This window comes from Festucalex cinctus, chromosome 1 (genome assembly GCF_051991245.1).
Source record: "Festucalex cinctus isolate MCC-2025b chromosome 1, RoL_Fcin_1.0, whole genome shotgun sequence".
NCBI lineage: Eukaryota > Metazoa > Chordata > Actinopteri > Syngnathiformes > Syngnathidae > Festucalex > Festucalex cinctus.
Genome location: NC_135411.1, coordinates 12,019,271 through 12,041,680, shown reverse-complemented (window position 1 = coordinate 12,041,680; position 22,410 = coordinate 12,019,271). Strand labels below are relative to the sequence as shown.

General features: G+C 38.3%; 2 protein-coding genes across 7 annotated transcripts; one reads left to right on the top strand and one right to left on the bottom strand.

Annotated features, from left to right (window-relative positions):
• Window positions 1-2,586: 2,586 nt before the first annotated feature.
• ly97.3 (lymphocyte antigen 97, tandem duplicate 3) lies at window positions 2,587-15,688 on the top strand. Of its 6 annotated transcripts, none has more exons than XM_077516642.1 (5): window positions 2,608-2,833; window positions 10,269-10,407; window positions 10,831-10,902; window positions 11,806-11,928; window positions 12,015-12,190. In XM_077516642.1, exons 3-5 carry the CDS (start codon window positions 10,839-10,841, stop codon window positions 12,122-12,124), a joined length of 297 nt encoding a protein of 98 aa, XP_077372768.1. In that variant the 5' UTR covers window positions 2,608-2,833; window positions 10,269-10,407; window positions 10,831-10,838; the 3' UTR covers window positions 12,125-12,190. The 6 variants fall into 6 exon arrangements, 5 of the variants coding, with proteins under 5 accessions (XP_077372778.1, XP_077372768.1, XP_077372758.1 ...); XM_077516632.1 differs by lacking the exon at window positions 2,608-2,833 and adding an exon at window positions 9,507-9,601; XM_077516623.1 differs by lacking the exon at window positions 2,608-2,833 and adding an exon at window positions 9,515-9,601 and having other exon boundaries at window positions 10,185-10,407.
• LOC144016015 (gamma-crystallin N-A-like) lies at window positions 3,263-7,505 on the bottom strand. Its single transcript, XM_077516607.1, has 4 exons — window positions 7,440-7,505; window positions 5,827-6,075; window positions 4,562-4,707; window positions 3,263-3,522 (listed from the first exon to the last, which is right to left on the bottom strand). The coding sequence occupies exons 1-4, from the start codon at window positions 7,458-7,460 to the stop codon at window positions 3,387-3,389; spliced, it is 552 nt and encodes a 183-aa protein (XP_077372733.1). The 5' UTR covers window positions 7,461-7,505; the 3' UTR covers window positions 3,263-3,386.
• Window positions 15,689-22,410: the final 6,722 nt, after the last annotated feature.

Below are 22,410 nucleotides of genomic sequence, written 5' to 3'. Positions count from 1 at the left end.
TTCTCACATATATACTGCACGTGAGCACACATACACACACAGGACCAATGACAAATACAGTAGTCAAAGTTCACATGTTAAATGAGCAGCATGTTGCTCATACACTGTGACTATGGGGCCTCCGCAGGGTTCCTCATTAGTGACAACAAGCAGAGTGACACTCATTTGTCTGCACGGCCGCCATGTTTCAGACACACATCACCGCCGGGACAGTCTCTTCGAGAGGGATGAATAACCCCCCACTAACAATATCCGCACTAAACTACCCCTGAGAAATCACTGTCTGCAGGATTATAATATGTACACTTCAGTTTCTTGTAGTAGTAGAGTTTAACTGTATGTATATCATTGCATGATTAGATTGCACATTAGCAGTATGGAGCCGGTTTATTTTTATAACCCTTTGTCACAAATGTATTAACTCATTCACTGCCAATGACGACTATAGACGTCAAAAATCCAAGCAAACAGCCAGTGCAAATTTTGACAAGAAATTTGAATTTAGTTTTAGTTATTCATTGTTTTCATTCATAGTTATTAATCCCCATTGTTATTAATAACAACAATGACAACAATTTCATTACTAAGTGCTACCATCGTGCATAGTGATCGGTCTTGGTCTTACTGAGACCACAAACTGGGTCTCGAACTCCAGAAGTCAATTTAGTCGACTAAAATTGCTCCTTATTTTTGTCGACTAAAGTTGGATTAAAACTCCAATACAATCAGGTGACTAAGTTATGACTAAGGCTTTAATTATATTTAGTCAGAAGACTATAACTAAAACTAAATTGAATTTCTTTTTTTTATTTTTATTAAAATTTTAATTTAATTTTATTTATTTTATTTATTTATTTTTCAAAATTAACACTGGCTGTTTGCTTGGATTTTTGATGTCTATAGTTGTCATTGGCAGTGAATGAGTTAAACTTACTTCTCAGTAAGTAATACCAGAATCTATTAAAATAATAATGAAAAACATTAGAACAACACATCAAAAAAAAAAAAATCGATGTAAATAACATTTAATCCAAAATTAAGAATAATTAAGGTCAAATCATGTTTTTTTTCTTCAGCTCACTGAATATCACAGTTATCTACATTTTTTTTTTTTTAACACGAATTTGTTATTCCATTTTCTTTTGGACTGCAGTGATTCAGAGCCAATCCAAGGTCTGTCTCGTTATTTGTACTCTGGCGCCACCTGTAGACTGATAGAGGCATGCATTTTGTATTTTAAAATTTGTTCGTTTTTTTTTTTTTTTTTTTTTTTTTAATTTAACTAGAGCATTTTACTATTAATAGAATTTTTTTTAATTTGTATTTTATTTTTTGTACCATATTTTCTTTTACCTCAAATATGTTATTTACATTTAAAACATTTTATTCGATTTTATTTACATTAAAATATATTACATATCCATCCATCCATTTTCTTTACCGCTTTCTCCCCACAGGGGTCGCGGGGGGTGCTGGAGCCCATCCCAGCTGGCTTTTGGCAGTAGGCGTGGTGCACCCTGGACTTGTTGCCAGCCAATCGCAGGGCATATATTACATATATTATTATAATTTTATTGTTTTATCTTTTATTTAACTTTACAATAGATTTTATTTTATCGTCATTCTTTCGTTAGAGTAACATAACCCATGCAGTAAATTACATTGCATTAAAGATTAAGTGGCGTTTGACACTAGAGGGTGCTAGTGTGCCACTCTCGCGTCCAAGCTCACTCTCATAGAAAGTGACAGAAATGTAATATCCATCCATTTTCTTAACCGCTTACTCCTCATAAAGGTCGTGGGGAGAAATTTAATAATGAAAACGAAATATTCTAATGAAAATACTTCAAAATACATGTATAAAAATGTTTACATGAGCAGGAAAAATGTCATACTGTTATTTATGAATAAAATAGATTTTTTGGTCGGTGGGGAAGTGAACCCACGCAAACCTGCGTTTTAAATATATATATATATATATATATATATATATATATATATATATATATATATATATATATATATATATATATATATATATATATATATATATATATATATATATATATATAATTATTCTTAATTTAAACTGCAAGCCAATGCTCCGTTTATCTCATGCGTTACAAACGATGCCTTACTTCCGGTTTGGAATCGCATGGTTAGACTTCCTGTGAAAGTTTTATGTCTTGTTTTCTTTGTTCTCTATTTGTTCATGTTCGCTTGAGTGATTGTTTCAATTCTATTGATATTGTATTGATTATCTTTCGATGTTGATATCTGAGAAAGTTGTGTTGTCTGTTACTGCGATCCAGGGTGTCCCCCGCCTACTAACAATCAGCCAGCTGAGATAGGCTCCAGATGGACGAATGGATGGATGGATGGATGGATGGATGGGTGTTGTCTGTTATTTGCAATAAAAATAAATAAACAAATAAATAAAAAATGCAAAAAAAAAAAAAAAAAAAGACTCATAGCTTATGTCGTGTAATGTAAAATACTGGCCTGGGCAATGCTAAATTTTAAGGTTTCTTTTATTCATTATGTTTTAGAGGTCAATATAATGATTGCCTAGTATAGACCCTTCCAGTTGACGTCGCTGCTTAGCTTCCGCTGCGCCTCACGGAGGGCAAACATCCCATAACAAATGAATGTACAGAGCTTGATTTTCGGCGAGCGTTTTCGTTAAAAGGTGGGAAACATGTCAAGTGTCACAAAAAAAACGTCCCGAGTAGGACACTCCATTACTGAGACTCATTGAAACCAGCCGTTTGAAGCCGTTAGCTACAAAAAAAAAGTAGTTTGTTGGAAGGCAAAGTGGAAGCGGAAGCTTAAGGTATGTTGTTTTTGCTTGAAACACTAAACAGTATACGTCGATCACTACTTTCATGGTGTAAATTGTCATTCATTAAATCATTTGTGTCCAGATATACTTGTCTTGCTGTATATCGATGTTTTCAAGCTATCTTAGCTTGCTAGCTGCTAACAAACAAATTCACGCCACGTCTATATGTGACTTTCATATGGAGCTTTCCACTAATGATTACTGCACACTACAGACTGCAAAGAAAGAAATGAAGTTTTACATAGTGATTCCAGCAGGGAATTTTTCCAGTTTCCCTTCTGTGTATTTAATTCTGTTTATTTATTTCAGTACATTTTGGCAAGATCATTATTATATCAGCAAATACACTTTTGTGACATTTTTGCTTTGGTGGTATCCCTTGCCTGATCACTCCACAAGCTAGTTCATAAAAAATGATAATATGGTATATTTGCTTTATTTGTAGCATGACAGGTACAAAAGTGATGAGGCAAGCATGTCGTGTGTCCCTTCAGCCTTTACTGCTTTCTAGCCAGACGTCCGTGAAGAGCTTCTGCGCACCATCCTAGAAGTAGTTGGCGACCCTGCGAACGGATTGGATCTTGGGGTTGTCCGCCTGCCACTCGGTGTGGCTGCCGTAGCTTCCTCGCTCCACCACGTACATGCGACCGCGGTAGTTGGGCTCCTCGTACAACACCCAGCTGCAGAGACACATTTAATTTGACGTTTTTTTTTCTTCCGTTTATCAGAAGAACACAAGCGCATCGACGTTTATCTTGGTGCTTAAACAAATTTGCCAAACGAGGATATGAACGTTTTAACCATTTGCAGCCGGCCAACTCCACAGTCGCACTCTATATGTAACTGCGGGTTAGTAAAGTCTACGAGTCTGTAATGCACGCTACAAAAAAACAGGGATGTAACGATAAGGGCAATATCGTGATATCGTGATATTAAAACTTCCACAATATCGTCGTCGTCATGTTCACAATATTTAAAAGGAACACATCTGTTAAAAAAGTCAGGTGATTTCCATTTGTGCAGTTCTGGCAGTTCGGGCACCCTCTAGTGGCTAGTTTATTAGGGCAATTGAATTTTCATTAGGGATGTTTTGGCCTACTATGTTTAAAATCTATGCTAATTGTCAGATGAAGGGGAACCTAATTTGCTTGTGAAGCGATCAATGTGTGCTTGCATAAGCAAATAATTGTCTCACTATTGTTATTAGAGATTGTAGGTGGTTGATATGCATTGCTGTTATGGACAAAAGGACAATATTGTGCTTTTTTTAGTATGAGCTCTTTTTTTTTTTTTTTTTTTTTTTTTTTTTTAACAATATTGTGATCTTATTTAAATATCGCCAACTGCCCCCATAATATCGTGATAATTATCGTATCGTGACCTTCATATCGTGATAATATCGTATCGTGATTTTTGGATATCGTTACATCCCTACAAAAAACGTCTCTCCTTTTAAAATCCAAAAAAATGTCATGTAGTCTTGACAATGCAGATACCTAAATGACAACTGCCATGACTTCTAGAATGATCTTCAAGTCAGTCGAGTTAATTCTCATGAATACTAAGTCAAAGTCAAGTCTTTCATAAGTTTAAGTCAAGCAAGTCCCAAGTCCTGAAATATACAAATATTATCTGCCGATCCTAATTCTCATTAGATAGTGGGTACCTAGTCAAGTATACATTGTAGTTTGCAATGTGCGTGTGCCGTATTGTACGTACGCTCCGTCCCCGTATACTTTGAGGGACTTGATGCAGCTCTTAGTCAGGCCTTTGGCTTGCAGCAAGGGACAGTCGTCGCTCAGTTCCACGCACTGGCCGCTGAATTTGTCTCCCTCGAACACCTCCAGCCTGTAGTGCTCCCCGTGCTGGGGAGGAGAAGCACAAAGAAGGAAAGTACAAATACAGTCGTGTACTTTGTTACTGTACTTAAGTGGACTATTTTTAGGTTGTACTTGAGTATTTAGTTTTTATTTCTACCAATACAGTACAATTGAAAAGAGACCTCTGTACTTTCTGTTCATTAATTTGTCAAAAAAAAAAAAAAAAAAAAGTCACTACTTTTTTCGATGTAAAAAAAAAAAAAAAAAAAAAAGAGACATAATTTGACAATGGTCAAATCAGTCGTTGAAATATTGTAGAACTGAAGTGCAAAAAAAATCTAGGTCAAAATTAACCCAGTATGGGTCAGTCGGGATTGGCCCAACTTTTGGGTTATTCATTTAACCCAAAAAGTTGGTTAAAAAAAAAGGGTTGTTTTAGTTTGAAATAACCCAAACAATTGGGTTTAATAATACATCACAAATGAACAAATGAACAACACAATCCCCCAAAATTGGGTTGAAGAACAAATAATACAAATGACTCACAAAAAAAAAAAAATGGGTTTCATAATCACAAATGAATAACCTGGCAATACAATCCAAAATCATTGGGTCGTTTTGTTTGCTAGTCAATTAACTCAAATTTTTGGGTTAAAAGAATAACTAAAAAAAATTGTCAGTCACTTTTTGAACCATACTGGGTTATTCTTGACCCATATGTTTTTACTGCTGGGTCAAAAATAACTCAATTTTGGTCAAAAATTGGACCAACCCACTAGTTGGGCCAATTTGACCCAATGTTTTGGTTGTTTTGTACAAAAAATTGGAGATGTTTTGTGTGTGTGTATATATTTCAAGATTGCATATAGTCAGGGCTGGACTGGCCATCTCGCAGGCAGGACAGATGCCCGGTGGGCCGGCCTCTTTTTGGGGCCCATGGAGTGCTTTTTAATGATGATTAATCCATTCCGAATAGACAAACTGAAATGTCATCAATCAACATAGTGGCAGAACTACATGTTAGGCAAGAGGAGCTAAGTCGAAATGCCAGGGCCCATTTTTTTGTAGTGGTGCCTTGTTCCACACAATTCAAAGTATAAAGTCAATGACTTCCCAATGCGTACCTTTATCTTTCTTTTCCCCACCAAATATTTTCCCACCTACCATTCTGATTGGCCGGCAGGAACCCATGTGGTCATTGTGGGCGCTCCAGCGCTGGAATTCAGGGTATTCGCCACGCTCCAGGACATACTGCTGTCCCTTGAAGTCCGGGTGGTCAAAACACACAAAGGCGCCGCTCTCCACTTTCACCGAGTTGACGCGGTTGACCAGGCCGCGCTCCTGGAAGTTGTCGCAGCTGCTGACTATCTCCAGCTTGCGGCCCGTGAAGCCCTTGCCCTCGAACAGCACGATCTGCCATTGGAAGGGGCCACAAGTGTTGGTTTTCCCGATGCATGATTCATTTACTTGCCATTTTTCACATAGAACCGAACTAACAATTAAACCTTCATTGTACCATGGCAAAAACATATTACTGGAATGCTGACTTTGATTGACCCTGCCACAGCTAAAAGTTTATTAGAGACGCAAAAGGGATTTGTAATACAATAAACCACCACCGATTCATGAATCATCAGCATTCACTGAAAAATGTGCCTACTTGCGTATGTTTGTGCTCCTACTCCTTCTAAGGTGCCATGTTAACGTTGGAATAGCTAGCACGAGCCATATTCAACATTTTTTCCCACCATGGATCAGCTCATAATATTAACCAATTTTTGTGGCCATATAATCCTGATTAGAAAATAGCCGTTTATCCATAATTATATGCTCCTCTAAAAAAATAATAATTATTATTATTACTATTATTATTTTCCAATCTATCTGCACCGCCCGTTGTCGGTGTTAGATGTGATCGGGCTGGCAGATCGTATCGGGGTCGCCTAACCGAACACGTCCCGCTACAGGATTGGCTGGAAATTTTCCAGTTGACGTCAAAACGTTGGAAAGAAAATATTAAAGATGTAATTTAAATAACGAAATGTACGGACTGAAATTGTAAAAACGTAAATAAACCTAAGAATATAACAGCAAAGTATATTGAATAAATGATAAATACACAAAATAATTGTCTCAGATGTGACGAATATTGTCAGTTTAGATTGTTAATGTGTTCCTATTATCATTAAGACTGTTTTTAGTTATTGTGATTGATTTGTGAACATCTAAAAAAGAAACCAAACCGAAGCTAACTGTTAGCGCTGCTGTACTGACGTCACCGGCAAGCGCAAAGGCGCTTCAATCTATTTTATTTTTTTTCACTCTTAAAGTGCTTACATGTTTTTATATTTTTAGGTTTATTTACACTTTTACAATTTTAGTCCACACATTTAGTTATTTAAAAGACATCTTTAATATTCTCTTTCCAACGTTTTGACGTCAACCGTCAATTTTTTTTCATACAACTTTATTGAACAATTGTAAACGGACAATTTCCAGACAATCCTGTAGCGTGACCGATACAATCTGGCAGCCCGATCACATCTGGTACCAACGGGGTCCTGGACTGCGAACCGGTGGTTAAGGGTGATTGATTAAAAAAAAACCATAGGAATATCATAATAATAACACATCTAATCGGAAAGTAGTGCCATGAACAAATGCGTGTTACAGAATTTGCAGCAGTTTTTGTAGGTAGTAGCCTGTAGGTAGGTAGTCTACTACGACTATTTGAGCTTTTTGGGGGGGGAGTGGCCTCCTCCCGTTTGGGTACTCACCTTTCCTGAGCTCTGAGACATTTTCCACAGTTGCCGCTGTTCCAAACCCCCACCGCGAGCCTGGCTCCGAGGATATATAGAAAAGCACAACAATGGCGGGTTTAGACGTTTTTGCCACATGGGCACTTTCTCTTACATTGGGCCACTGCTGAGATGGGACTTTGGCTCACAATACAGCCAGAGGGCTGCTTTTATTTTCACAAGCAGATGATTGCATCTACGCATTTCTGCCAGCTGGGGCGCCTTTGTTTAGGTTCTAACATTGCGGAGCTGATTATATTGTAGTTTTACATTTTTTTGTGTGTGTGTGTCATCCAGTGGTCTCATTTATTGATTGGACAGAGTGATGAAGCCCTGGAAATGGCTAAAATGGCTGCTTCAAATAAAAAAAAATGACACTTTATACACCGGAGCATGGACTTTTGAGTCATTTTTCTGTGTTTGTATAAGAGGCTTGTCCTCACCTCAGTTTGGATTGATGTGGTTGAACTCTTTAAAGATGCTAAATACAGAAGACACGAAAACGGTTTTCCCGCCTGCGGCTTCTAGAAATGCGGAACATGAACGCGGCAAAAAGCAAACATCATCTACTGCATATTCTGATATGGTATATTTTTGTTTTAGGCTTGTTTGTTTAGCTTCATTAAACTCATTTTGTTTCATTTAAACACTACCAGTTCCTGGAGGTGGTTAAGCTTATAGAAGAGGGAATGAAATTAGAATAAAATTAGAGACTGTAGTCAACATAAAAAGGTTGGAGAAAATTTTTAACCTACAAGATAATTAAAGATCAGATAGAGGGAGAAAAAAAGAACACTTTTAAAACAATTGACATGCAAAAATGATTTTAAGGTTTGATACAAATAATACTTATGAACAAAATATGTAGGTAGCCACCTTTCCATTTGATAGGTAAGTAAATGGACCTAAAAAATAATAATAATAGAAAAACACTTGCTATGGCGGGTTAGGATTAAGTTTACGGTTCGCCCATTGAGAATGACTGTGGAAATGGAATTGAATTGGTTTTAATCCAAATTTCAAGATTCCAGTTTTCAGAGATTCCCATTTCTGGAAACTCCAAAACGGGGGTTGGGGGCGGTTCTCATTTTAGCACCATCCCCAGGCATGAAATCCGGGGCCCCCACTGGTGGACCGGAGCTCTTGGTCGGACTTTATGCTTACCTACCTGCCATATTGGGCTCCGAGAGTGTCAGATGTGGAATGTTGGTTTCATTGTCGCCACATTTTCATTGATGATTTAAGACAAATTTCAATATTGTCAACCAGCGAACAGTCAACGGAATTATGGAACAGTGACCGTTTGTATTCAGGCCATCACCACGGACCAGGGTGGTAAACATTCCAAGAAGTTTCAGAGAAAGGTACGGATGAATGTGGGCAGTGGTGGAAGGTAACATCTGATCAACTGTCTGTGTTGATTATCAGTCAGCTAGGTTGAAAACGGATCATCTTTAATCTAAAAGCTGTCCTACATACCAACCGGTTGTCTATTTGCCTGGTGGCAGAACAACTTTTTAGTGGCCACACTTTGGCAGAGAGATGTATGGACATTGTTGAATCTGAAAGCAAACAAAACATCACCCTCCGTTTAGGTGGGCCTTTCTACTTGTAGATTGACATAGTTTATTTGTTAACACTTATTTAAAATCAGCAGTACTCCCAATCCAGAATTTTGATAAGTCAAAACTGGGTCAAAATGGGCCCAAAGAAACGGCTTGCCTTTGTTGTGTGGTACGTCGGTGTATGGGTTGCTTGGTGTGGCTAATGTAAGAGAGAACGAATTGCATCCCTCACTCCTGAATTTGCTTCCTGTTGTGGCTGAAAGGGAAGTAGTAATTGTTCCTTAATGGTGTCTGTTGCTGCCATTAGAGGCAACGCTCATTTAATTCATTGATTAATTTCATAGTTTTGGAAAATAAATAGTCATTATTTTTATGTAAAAATGTTAAATAAGTCATAATATTCAGATAATTTCATTTGAAATAAAACTTTATTGAAAAGGGGGACAGACTTTTTGTTCCATTATACGTTGCTAAGGGACACTGTTAATTGACGCACAGGTGGACGACAAGGAAGGAGCTTGTCCAGAAGACGTGCTTTTTTGTTATTATTCCTTTTGAGTGAATGTGGCCAACGAGGTAGATACTTGTCATTTCGTTTCTTAGTTGTTTATTGTGAAGCCTCTTTATTTTGTGTGCTAATGGAGCTTATTTTCGCTCTTATCTTAGTTCTGACGGCATTGTTGGTGTGTTGTTTAACATGTACAAGACATGTAGACGACATTAAATGTCTGTTGAAACCCAAGAACGAATTTGAGCCATGATTGAACTCAAAGGGAGTAACAGTGGCATAGTGGCCACATTACATTCAAAATGGTGCACTCAAAATCGAACCATCTGTAAACAATTTGTTTTTAAGGTTAATCTAGCAAAATGAGTTTGAAATGATGTTAAAGTGTTTTGAAATAATACTTCACTTTGGAACATTTTTAAGGGTTCCTCCTCTGTTAATCACAATTTTTTATTTTTTTTTACTCTTCACTGAGGAAAGGGTTCCCAGTCATAACAATTCGATAATCTATATTCATAACAAGGCAATATAAACAAATGTACAATCACATAGGTGAAGAAACATGTTCTTGTAAGCTCCTCCAACAATTGTCTGAGATTGAAACCTGGCGAGCCTTTGACCAACATCCGTCTGTCCTTTGTATCTCGACAGAAATGTACAAAACATATCACTGTGAGTGTTTGACAGTGCACATATTTGCTCAAGTGATGCATCTTACATAACGTGATCCACCAGCATTGACCCCTGACCACGGTGGAGCGCACAAAGGCATGAACCGGACAAACTCGCAGGAATGAGCAAATACGTGCGACTATCAAAAGAAGGGGACAGCAAGGTCATCACTTTTACTGACAGAGACCTACAAGACTACACGGTATGTATGCCTTAAAGGTACTATAGTGCTGATTTTTCGTGCTAAATACCTGTTTTTGGAGAATTAAGAACGTGAGTACCATTGCTACACTGTGTTCAGTCAATCTGTTATTTAAAGCGTTATAGCACTGCAACGTAGATTCTATTCGGTGTAAGCAGTAAGCTAGCAGATTTAAAAGCTACAATATGTTGTTTTAAACACACAAGGTGTGATTCTCTTTGTTTTATTTTTTATTTTTCCAGTAAACTTCAATATCTTCTTCGAATCTTCATTTAAAAGGGGGAGTTTGTCGATTTCAAATTGCTGGCAAGATTTAAATGTAGCCTCATCAACGTGACGATGGTTCTGCCCTGAAGAGATTCCAAAGGTACCGCCTAGCTAGCATAAATGTGTAACATACAATATCTGCTTGTTATGTCACAGGCTGCGCTATGGTGAACGTCACAATGAAGTTGTTGCTGTTAGCTTTAAGCGTCACGCTGCTGTTCATCGCAGGTGAGGCTGTCGCTCATTCTCCACAGGTCAAACGTCAATGCGCTTGTATGTCATTGATTTTCTAAGATGGCCAAATCTCGGGTGATCAAAACTCATGTTTATTTGAGCACATTTCATAACCAGCAGATAATTGGCGTACGTGGTAGCAATGTTAATGATTTGACAGGGTGGTGACGTCGTCGTCGTTGCTTGACGTGAGTGCTCTTCACTTCACTGAATAAAAATTCTTCTTCAGCTGGTCTTTTGAAGTAATTGACCAGATTTTCTCAACAGAAGTGGACGATAGTGCGACTGGCGATTCTATTTGTCAAGGATGTGGAAAATGTATACATAATTGGAATTCTGATAACAGGCATTCTACCGTTTTTTGTGTCCTCGTTTATCACAAGGCAGCGAGCGAGCTCAATTGCAGGTTGGAGGCGATTCCTGAGCTCCTTCGCAAAATGGATGCCAATTTGGTGATGTTGTTATCTTTATTGGTGTTGCAATTGGGAAGGTTTTTTTTTTTTTAAATTTCCTGGAAGGTTTGAAGACACGATGATCAGGCCACTTACCTCCCACCATGCCCACATTCCCAGATCTAACACTTTATGATGATCAGCGGTGCCCAGAATTTGTCTGCTTGTGCCTGGAATCCACCAAAATCATATTACACCACCAAAGCCACAACTTTCTGTCACCAAATTGTCGGGTACACCAGAGGCATGTAATAAACAACGTCCCATAGTGATCTGCCAAATTCCCAAACACGGTAAACTAGACTTGGTCAGCACAAAAATATGATTCAGGCCGAGCGCACGTTTGTCTAGCCACAAAAAGTGGGCCCAATATGTCTACTATGATTCCTGAAGCAAGAAGGAACGCTGCTGATATGAGCCGGTTTTTGTTGTGTGTTTTTGCCAGGGGAAGCTCTCAAATGCCGTCACTGCGTGCCAAGAGCACCCGGCGAGGACTGCGAGCTGACGGTGGAGACATGCAATCCTGAGAAAGATGGCTGCGCTGCCGCCAAGTTCCGCCTGTATCCACGTGAGATTTTCTAGATCATTAGACCCTGAAAACAGGACGTTTTACATTTGAATTTGAAAATATTCTCCCTCCTCTCATTCATCCAGACGGCCGCTACCAGAAGTGCATGGCCTTGTCTGACTGCAAGTTACTCGAACTGAACAATTTCATCGAGATGAAGTGCTGTAACGACGACATGTGCAACACTTTTCTTTAAATCAGAAAATGGTTCTTTGTGTGGTCACAAACATTTTAAAATAAATAAAAACACTTTGAAATATAAGCCTGGCTGAGTTTTGTGATGAGTTGATAACAGATATTTTGACCAGTTAATGTATGTAAATAAATGCCTTACCTCAAGTAGTTATGGCTAGTACTTTTTTATTTTTTTATTTTTTTTAAGCATTGATATGATGACAAATGTTGGAATTTCATTTAAAGGGGCTGTCTGCCGGATTCACTCAGGAAAATGCACTTTTTAAATGCAGGATGTACACACTTTAACTTTCTCTCAGTCTACACAATTGTGTTTTTGTTAATCTTTTGTGGTAATTTTGTCCCAAACTCCCACCTCCCCAGCCTGTATTTTGCCATTTTGTGTTTGTTTTGTTTCAGTGGAAAGACAACGTTTACACCCAGACACGGCGCTCCGCATACGCTTACCACGCACTGCGCGTAGGGCACCAACTGCCCAAGGGGGCACCAAAAAACAAATCAAGCCCGTAAATATAATCATATTAGTAATTATAATATCAGTGTGGCAATTCACACCCCTTATATATATATATATATATATATATATATATATATATATATATATATATATATATATATATATATATATATATATATATATATATATATATTAGGGGTGTGAATTGCCTCGTACCTGACGATTCGATCCGTATCACGATTCATAGGTCACGATTCGATTCGATACCGATTAATCCTGATACGAATTTACAAGTCGATTGTTGTAATATTTTTTTTTACTCAAATTTATAAAATACCATTCAGTTAACTTTTACAGTACATGTACACCGTAAGATTTGTATGAAAATGTATTATTATCTTATAACTGTGAGCCACTGTATGTAACAAACAGGTTTAACAACATTTTTCATGTTTGAACAGCATTGAAATAAAATATTAAGGCTTAACTCATTCACTGCCATTGACGGAAAAAGACGTCAAATGATGCATTTTTGGGCTGGCAGTGAATGTGTTAATGTTCCATTAATATAACATTCTTCCATGCTTAAGGTGTGGAAGTTAGACGTTTTGTTGAATATTTTTCCAACCAAAACGGATGTTAAAAAAATCAATTCGGCTGCCTATTGAATCGATTCGAGAATTGCGTGCTGTAGTATCGCGATATATTGCCAAATCGATTTTTTTTAACACCCCTAATATATATAGGTAGAAAGAAGAACACTTTTCAAACATTCAACATGCAAAAAAATGATTTTGTAAAATTTTGTTATAAGTAAGAGTTATAAACAAAATAAGTACGTAGCCAACCTTCCATTCGATAGGTGAGTACATGGACCAAAAAAAATAATAATAGAAAAACACTTGATATGGAGGGTTAGGATTAGGTTTAGGGTTTGCCCATTGAGAATGTATGGGAATTGGACGTGTAGTGCACCATATTAACACGTTTGGAATTGGAATCCAAATGTCAAGATTCCAGTTTTCGCTCGCTCCCGGCTGTTTTTCTGGATTTTGACTGATTTTGCAAGGCCCACAGAATATTGTGTTCTATTGCTATAAAAGCATGGAACCTATCAAAAGAAAGATTAAAATCTTTCATCAGGAAAAAAAAAAATGTTTCTTTCTGTTTCTGTTTTGCAGCAATTAGCATTAGAAGAGAGCTAAGTTTCATCAGTTTTCACAAATCTATTCAAAATTGTAAGTAATTTAGCTTTTTTTCTACATGGCTCTGGTTGGTCTCCTTTGCTCTGCTGCCACGTGCTGGCTGTTTGTGTAATAACTACCATTTCTGCAACCGTTCTTTGCAGTTGAGAGGCTGCATCAAAGCCTTCTGTATGCTCTAGCAAAAAAAAACAAAAAAAAAAACAGAAAAACGTATAAATACGTCTTTGGGACACTTAGAACATTAAAAACAAAACGTATTTACATGTTATTGGGAGCAAATGAGTTAAAAATGGACCGCGGGCCAACTCGTAGTCTGGACACCCCTGATCTAGGGGGAGTTTGTCGATTTCAAATTGCTAGCAAGTTTTAAATGTAGCCTCTATCAGTTCACACATCAAAAAGGCAGACAGACTTGTGGTGTTTTTTTGTTTTGGCCCGTACAACCCTGCTCCACAATTAGCTAAACTAGTATAAATGTGTCACATACAATATCTGCTTGTCATATCACAGGCTGCGCTACAGTGAACGTCACAATGAAGTTGTTGCTGTTAGCTTTAAGCGTCACGCTGCTGTTCATCGCAGGTGAGGCTGTCGCTCATTCTCCACAGGTCACACGTCAATGCGCTTGTATGTCATTGATTTTCTAAGATGGACAAATCTCGGGTGATGAAAACTCATGTTTGTTTGAGCACATTTCATGACCAGCAGATCATTGGCGTACGTGGTAGCAATGTTAACGATTTGACAGGGTGGTGAGGTCGTCGTTGAGGCTCGACTTTAATGCTCTTCACTTGACTGCATAAAAATTATTCTTCAACTAGTCTCTGAAAGTACCAGATTTTCTCAACAGAAGATTGGGCAAAGGCGTGCTCGACTGTCCTGACAGAACATTTGCGGCCGATTGGCTCTTGGGGGAAGTGGACGATGGCGATTCTGTTCGTCAAGAATGTGGAAAGGAAAATTTATACATATTTGGCATTCTACTGTTTGTGGTGTCCTCATTTATCACAAGGCGATGAGCGAGCTCAAATGGATGCCAACTTGGTGATGTTATATTCATTGGCGATGTAATTGGGAAGTTTTTTTTTTTTTTTCTTTAATCTCCTGGATGGTTTGAAGACACGATGATCAGGCCACTTCCCTCCCCTCACACCCACATTCTCAGATCTCACATTGTATGATGACGTGCCATCGCACATATCAGCAGAGCGCAGTGTTTGTATGGAATCCACCCAAATTGCATTATACCACTGGCGCCACAACTTAGACCTGGCTTCACCTGCTCTAAAGACTAGTCTACGTTCTGTCACCAAATTGTCAGGTGCACCAGGGGCGTGTAATAAACAATGTACTCGGTCCTCAACGATATGCCAAATTCACACGGTTAACTATTGCTCCAGCGCAAAAATATTTTACGCCGAGTTGACATTTGCCTGTCTGCTAAAAGTGGGGCCAATATGTCCACTTATATCATGTTAATTTTTAACTTGTTTTCCGTTGACTTTCACCTTGTTGTAATTACGATTCCTAAAGCAAGAACGCTGCTGATATGAGCCGGTTTTTGTTTTTTTTTGCCAGGCAAAGCTCTCAACTGCCATCACTGTGTGCCAACCACAGCCAGCGAGAACTGCGAGCTGACGGTGGAGACATGCAAATCTGAGAAAGATGGCTGCGCTTCCGCCAGGTTCCGCCTGCATCCAGGTGAGATTTTCTAGATCATTAGGGACCCTGAAAACAGGATGTTTGACATTTGAATTTGAAAATATTCTTGTCTCATTCATCCAGAAATCCGCTACCAGGAGTGCATGACCACGTCTGTCTGTCAGATGTTCATAAACAACAAGGCCATCGATGTGAAGTGCTGCAACACCGACATGTGCAACACTGCTTGATTATTATTAAATCAGAAAATGGTTGTTTGTATGGTCACAACCATTTTAAAATAAATAAAAACACTTTGAAATATAAGCCTGGCTGTGTTTTGTGATAAGTTGATAACAGATATTTTGACCAGTTAATCTACGTAAATAAATGCCTTACCTCAAGTAGTTATGGATAGTACTTGCACTAAAAAAAAATAAAATAAAAAAATAAAAAATAAATAAATAAAAAAAACAGAGCAGTAACATACTTGAACTGAATATAAAAAAGTAAATCGTTTTTCCATCATGATTTAATGCTGCAATCTTGTTCTTTGGGCTGCTCCTTCTGGTGTGCCACGTTGGCCACCAGGAGGCGATGTAGCACAATCACGCAGACAAAAACAAAGAAGAATAGATTTCTGCTCGTACCTTACATGACTCAGTGAGATGCTTTTTTTTGTTTTTTTTTCTGCAGGTGCGGTGGTGTAGCTCATTACATTTTTGCAGTGTTTATCTTGCAGTACGTGATCAAAAATAAATAACCCCTATAGGGACGTCATTTAGATCTGAAAATGTTTAAAATGATCATTTGGGGGCACAATTTTTGTAGCCAGGCACTCATGCGCGCAGCGTAAAAACAGGTGCATTAATTTTCTAGAGTTGCGTGTTTGGGAATTTGGTAGACCAAACTGTGCCTTGCTAGGCGTCGAGGTTGCGTCCCTGGCACACCTCGCAATTTTGTGACAAAATGTAGACTAGACTTTAGATCAGGTGAAACCAGGTCTAAGATGTGGTGTAACAGAATTTTGGTGGCACAGGCAGACAGATTTTTACACTCTGTGGTGGACGTCATCGTATTTCATTTCTAAAATGACAACAGCCTGCCCGAGCAGATTTCCTGCACGGACCCCAGCGAGTCTGCTCTTGCTTTTCCAATGTCCTGTGAGTCCCTCGACTGCACTGATTTTAAATGAAATGAATGGACCCGCTTCGATTGGCCGGGAATTAAGTCCAGCGTTACATCCCACAACGGTGCTGAACTTGTTAAGCGTCAATTTAAATAAAACCAAAAGGGGAATAGCTTCATTGATGCAGAAAAGGTGAAGGAGCCACACTATTTTTTTTTTTAAGAGTGTCTTAAACACAAGTTTGATATTAAAATAAGCTGACTAATCAATGAAACGGTTTCCAGACGTTTCTTAACAATTCTCCATCATTATTCTGGCAATATCGGAATTGTCAGACTGAAATTCATTCCAAATTATGATAGACGAAGCTCAATTCTAAATAATCATGTGCAAAAAAAAATGTAACTTTTCAGAACAAAGGGACTCCTTCAGGTAAAATAGCTTCTTTATAATATCCGCCGAGCCAAGTGCGCTGTCCTCAGTAGATCAAAAGGTTGCAGTTTTTGTTTGTTTGTTTGTTTTTTAATGAAAAATACTCGATGATCTTGCGGTTAGTGACAATTATTCTAATTCTAATTATAATTAAACTGACTCCTGCAGCCTGCAGGGGAAATTGTTTGTATTTTAGCAAGTACAATGTCCTCAATTCAAAATGCTGTTTTTTTTGTTTTGTTTTTTGTCAAACTGCTTCGTTATGATGAAGTTAACTTATTTTGTTTGCCCAGAGCAAGTTTCCAGCGGGGGCGGCACAGTGGATGACTGGTTAGCACGTCCGCCTCCCAGTACTGAGGACGCAAGATCAAGTCCAGGCTCCGGCCTTCCTGGGTGGAATTTGCATGTTCTCCCCGTGCCCGCGTGGGTCTTCTCCGGGTGCTCCGGTCTCCTCCCACGCTCCAAACACATGCATGGCAGGTTAATTGGGCGGTGACTAAGTCAATGACAGTCATGTACACATCTGAAGTTGTTTCCAATCATCCTTGTGCCTCACCCATCAAAACACATCGTTTTGAAGTGTTGTCTTATTAATAAAGTTAATTTGTGGTGGATGAAAAGAAAATATTTGAAAAAGAAATTGAATGTGTAAACACGATGAGTAAATATGATGAGCAAGTATAAAAGAATAAATGATTACAAATTGGTACCACTGCCCGAAAACTGCAGAAAAACAAGGTACAGTATGTAGACAGTAACTTCGAGCTAACATTACACAATTACCGGATTTTGGTTCAACTATCTATCCAATTTAAAGATGATTATATCGACACTTCTCTCTCTCTCTCTCAGAACGACACGATGAAGTTGCTACTCTTGGCTTTGAGCATTGCGCTGCTCTTCACAGCAAGTGAGTTTGCCTCCACTGAACTTTCGGAGGAATTTGATATTGTAAAAGATCGACAGACGTTCGAGGTTTCTGGTGCACGTACGATTAGTCACATGATTCATTTCTTTGTTTTACCGTCAAGTTGGCCGTATGATGAATGAAATATTATTTTTGGTTGCCGATTTGCTCTTTCTTTCCTCAGGTGAAGGTCTGAAGTGCTTTTTCTGTGATCCCGGCCCAGGGAGGCATGCGTGCGATGCCACCGAGCAGGAGTGCGCATCAGATGAGGACGTCTGTGGGGTTGTCGTAGACGGGAATTGTGAGTACTTTTGATTGAATGTTCTGTATTTTGAGGAAACTGGGTTACAATAAGGCAAATAAAAACATATCGTGAATTTTATTGGATTTGATTCCAAGGGATCGGATTGGTGTTAATAATAATAATAATTGTGTTTTTTTCCCCCATTTCTCTGTCAGCTCCCCGAATGCAGTCGTGCATGACTACTAACCTGTGCTCATGGTTTAAATACAGTTCTGGGTTTGTCGCCGACTGCTGCTCAACCGACTTGTGCAACAATTGACCATAACTGGGACAATCACTGGAAAATCTGCATGACACTTTCAGCTTTGAATCAATAAAATACATGCTGATGTTTTTTTTTTTTTTACTCTGATTTAATCAAATGAGTTGTGTGTGAAGGATATCATATGATAGGATAAGGATAGCATTTACTAAGAAGCAGAGAAAACTGTTAGCCTGCTTAAACGCAAACAGGAATGTACTCAAACATACACCCTATAAAGAAAAGGGGTTTTCATTCGCTACTATTTACACCACTACACCTACTCGTAACAGCTAGCAAACAAGGCTATATGCTATATGAACTAAGGGTGTCACGATTTCGATTTTTTATCGAAATCGATCGAAATTACGTCACGATTTCGAGCATCGAAATAGAAGAGAGGACACACGATTCGATGCCCCCCCCCCGCGCCCGCCGCCACCGCCGCCACCGCCACCTCCCAGGAAAGCAAATGAGACGCAGCCATTCAGCTACTAGCTAACGGCACTTGTTAGCTGACTTCTCCTGCAGTCATGATGGCAAGCGCGGACAGACACAGCAATGGTGCTTCAAGCCGCTCCCGCTTCTCTCGTCACCAGTTTGGAAACATTTTGCGTTCCCGGTGAGTTATGTCGACAATGTTCACGTTGTCGATAAAAAGACCACAGTTGCAAGATATGCTATGGGCGCGTACTGTACTCGGCCACGGTGTTACGCCCGGCTCGTCAAGGGGAAGGGAAGTAACACAATAACAGAAAATATAGAGTAGATAAACACGGGTCGACTTTAACATCTGAGTAGTTTTAATTGAAATTTCAGGCAGGGGTTTGACAAGGGAGTGAAAGTGGAAGGTGAACAAATAATAACCGCATTTGACAGAACTGACAGAACGGACCAATAGGGGTATAATACACGGATACACAATAGCGTCGCGCTGGCACAGTCGTCCAATCGGAGTGTCGCGCTGGCACAGTCGTCCAATCGGAGTGTCGCGCTGGCACAGTCCTCCAATCAGAGTGTCGCGCTGGCGCATTCAAACTGAAGTACCATTATACGGGCACCATCCGACACAAACACACACATACATACTAGGGGAGCGGAGCCGGCGGCGAAAACAAGTGGGAAAACAACGGTCCAACCAACTATTTCATCCTCATTTACAGTGAAACTTCCACACACTTCAGCTCGCGCGAAACGCCAGATCCATAGGTCTATTTATAGCAGCAGACCTGCAGCCTTGGAAAACGCTGGATTCAAACATTTAATTAGTGTACTTGAACCACGCTACAGTATGCCCAGCAACTGTAACTGTTGGGATATAGTTTGTTCAGGCTGTATTTGTTCCATGACTTTGGATACAATATATTTTTTGTTGTTGTTGCACATTGCACATTATTTTAAGAGGAACGCACAGCACACTGTTGTAACCAAAAACAGTCAATAGATGGCAGGCACCCACTGTGACTTTTTGTTTTTGTTTTTTTATTTTTTATTTTACACTTCAGTAAGAACAAGACGGTTAACTTTATATTGTAAATAAATTCTTTGAATTTGATCATTCCTGCCTAATGTCAATTATCATATATTACATAAATTTACACAAAAATAATATGGAAATTGCATCACCTATATGTAGCCGATCTTTTGAAATAAGATTTACTGTACAATGAATAGAACCAATGATCATAGACTAGCCTTAGCCTACAGAAGCATATGCCTCTGTGTTATAAAGTGGGGGAGCGGAAAAAAAAAAAAAAAAAAAAATCGAAAAAAAAATCGAATCGTGACCCCAAAATCGAAATTTAAATCGAATCGTGGAGTTGGCGAATCGTGACACCCCTAATATGAACCCAAGAAAACATTTGTACTCACTTTGTGGGTATGTTAAGACAAAACAAAAAAAACGTTTTTTTTGCAACTTATGAAGTGTAACATGTAACGGTTGTCGAGATGAATTCCTCGTCGGTTATCTTATCTGGCCGTTGCATTTCTACGTGTGAAAGTGCTAAGCTTCGATTTTTATTCGGCTAGTTTGTATTCACAACACATTTGGCTAACGTGCAAGAGGCATGAGCTTCCTGGATCTAAGTAAAAGAACGGCGATCGGAGACACAAAAAGCTGCAAATGCAAGTTGGCAAGTAAGTACTTCTACAAAATAAACATAAACGAACATATGAGCACGTCCCTGAAAGCCGCGGGGGACGTGCAGCTTCCCAACGGTAGTTCTGATGCCAATGAACATTTTGGGTGGTTGAAAGAAAAAAAATATTAAAAAATGACTTAGTTATCACACCTCAAAGTAGAATTACTGATTTGGCTAAAATAATCGCGAGGAGATTTTTATGAGTTAAATTGCCATTGTCAAAAAATTTGACATGCATTGAAGAAATTGTTGTTATAACTTATTGCCTTATTCGAAGCTCTAATTATGTCATATGAAGTATTAATTTTTTATTTATTTTTTATACATGTATACAGCACAGTTCGTTTTCTTCATAGTCCATTCTTTGGGCTTGTATTGTCCTAAGAGGGGGGAATACATAAAAAAAAACAAAAAAAAACTTCATATGTATGGATAGTTCTGATGCCAATGAACATTTTGAGTGGTTGAAATAAAAAAAATATTAAAAATTGACTTAGTTATCACACCTCAAAGTAGCATTACATATTTGGCTATAATAATTGCGAGGGGGGTACCACTGGTTTCAAGGCACGAGGGTTTAAACACAGAATAAAATATTTATTTATCTTATTAATCCCCTAGATTAATACGCACTTTTTAATGAATGTTATTTACAAGATTATACAGTAAATATGAACATTACAATAAAGGTGACAGTGAATTGTCATTTTACTGTATTGTAAATATAAACTAGTTTACATATACAGTAAAATATTCTTTTTGTTGTTTTGTTAAATTGTCAATGAATGACATTAATAAGCTCGAAATAACACAACTAAAATGGTGAATGGGTCATTATTAAATATTTATCTTTATTGAAGACCAACATTTACATACAAAAAGTTATTGAAGTCCCTTTTCACTCACATGCCCTCTTTAACTCTTTCACCGCCAAAAACGTTTAATGACGTATTCTAAAATCCTAATGAATACTGCCATAAACGTTAATTTACGTTTATTGCAGGGTTTTTTTCCTCTCAATGGGCAGCGCAACGTCTTGTACAGCGCTTCCTTGTTTTTAAACAAAAAATAGTATCAAAGTCCCTGTTGTGCAAAAAAATGTATCGTTTCACAAAAAGCTTGTTTTCTCTTTAGATTTGAGCATTTTCGCTTATGTCACTAAATTACCTAATTTCAAATGGTGATTATTATAAAACGTCAAAAAGGTAGAAACATACTTTTTCTTTTCTCGTGAAAGAATATAATCCAATCTTTCATATGGTATCCACCACGTTTATGTAGTCAAACCGCACAATATTCTGTTTGCTTTGAAAGGTGAGTGAAAATGCTCAAAATCGTCTGGCACCGTTGGGGTTGTTTTTTGGATAACGTTTGGCAGTCAAAGAGTTAAAATGTCATGTACATAAACATAGTTGCTTCCATCCGAGTGCCTCGCCCATCAAAGGTGTTTTCCTTTTGAAGTGTTTATTTTACTAATAATTTGCTTTGGGTGGATGAAAGAGCTTTAAAAAAAAAAAAAAAAAACTGAGCATATAAACATGCTAAGTAAATAGGAGAATGTATAAAAGAAGGAATGAGCAACAGACTGGCAGAAACCAGTCAGTTGGTCAAACAGGTATGTAGACAGGAACCAAACTAAATTTGACTATATTGAAACTAAGTTATATGCTGTTAACTCTTTTACCGCCACACGTTATCAAAGAAAAACTTTGATATGACAGAGGCTTTGATCATTGACGAAAAGAGATACAACGCTTCCATCTGTTGGCCATAGTTTAGAGTGCTTTAGATTCCACAACCCATTGACCAGGCAGCGCTGCACTTAGA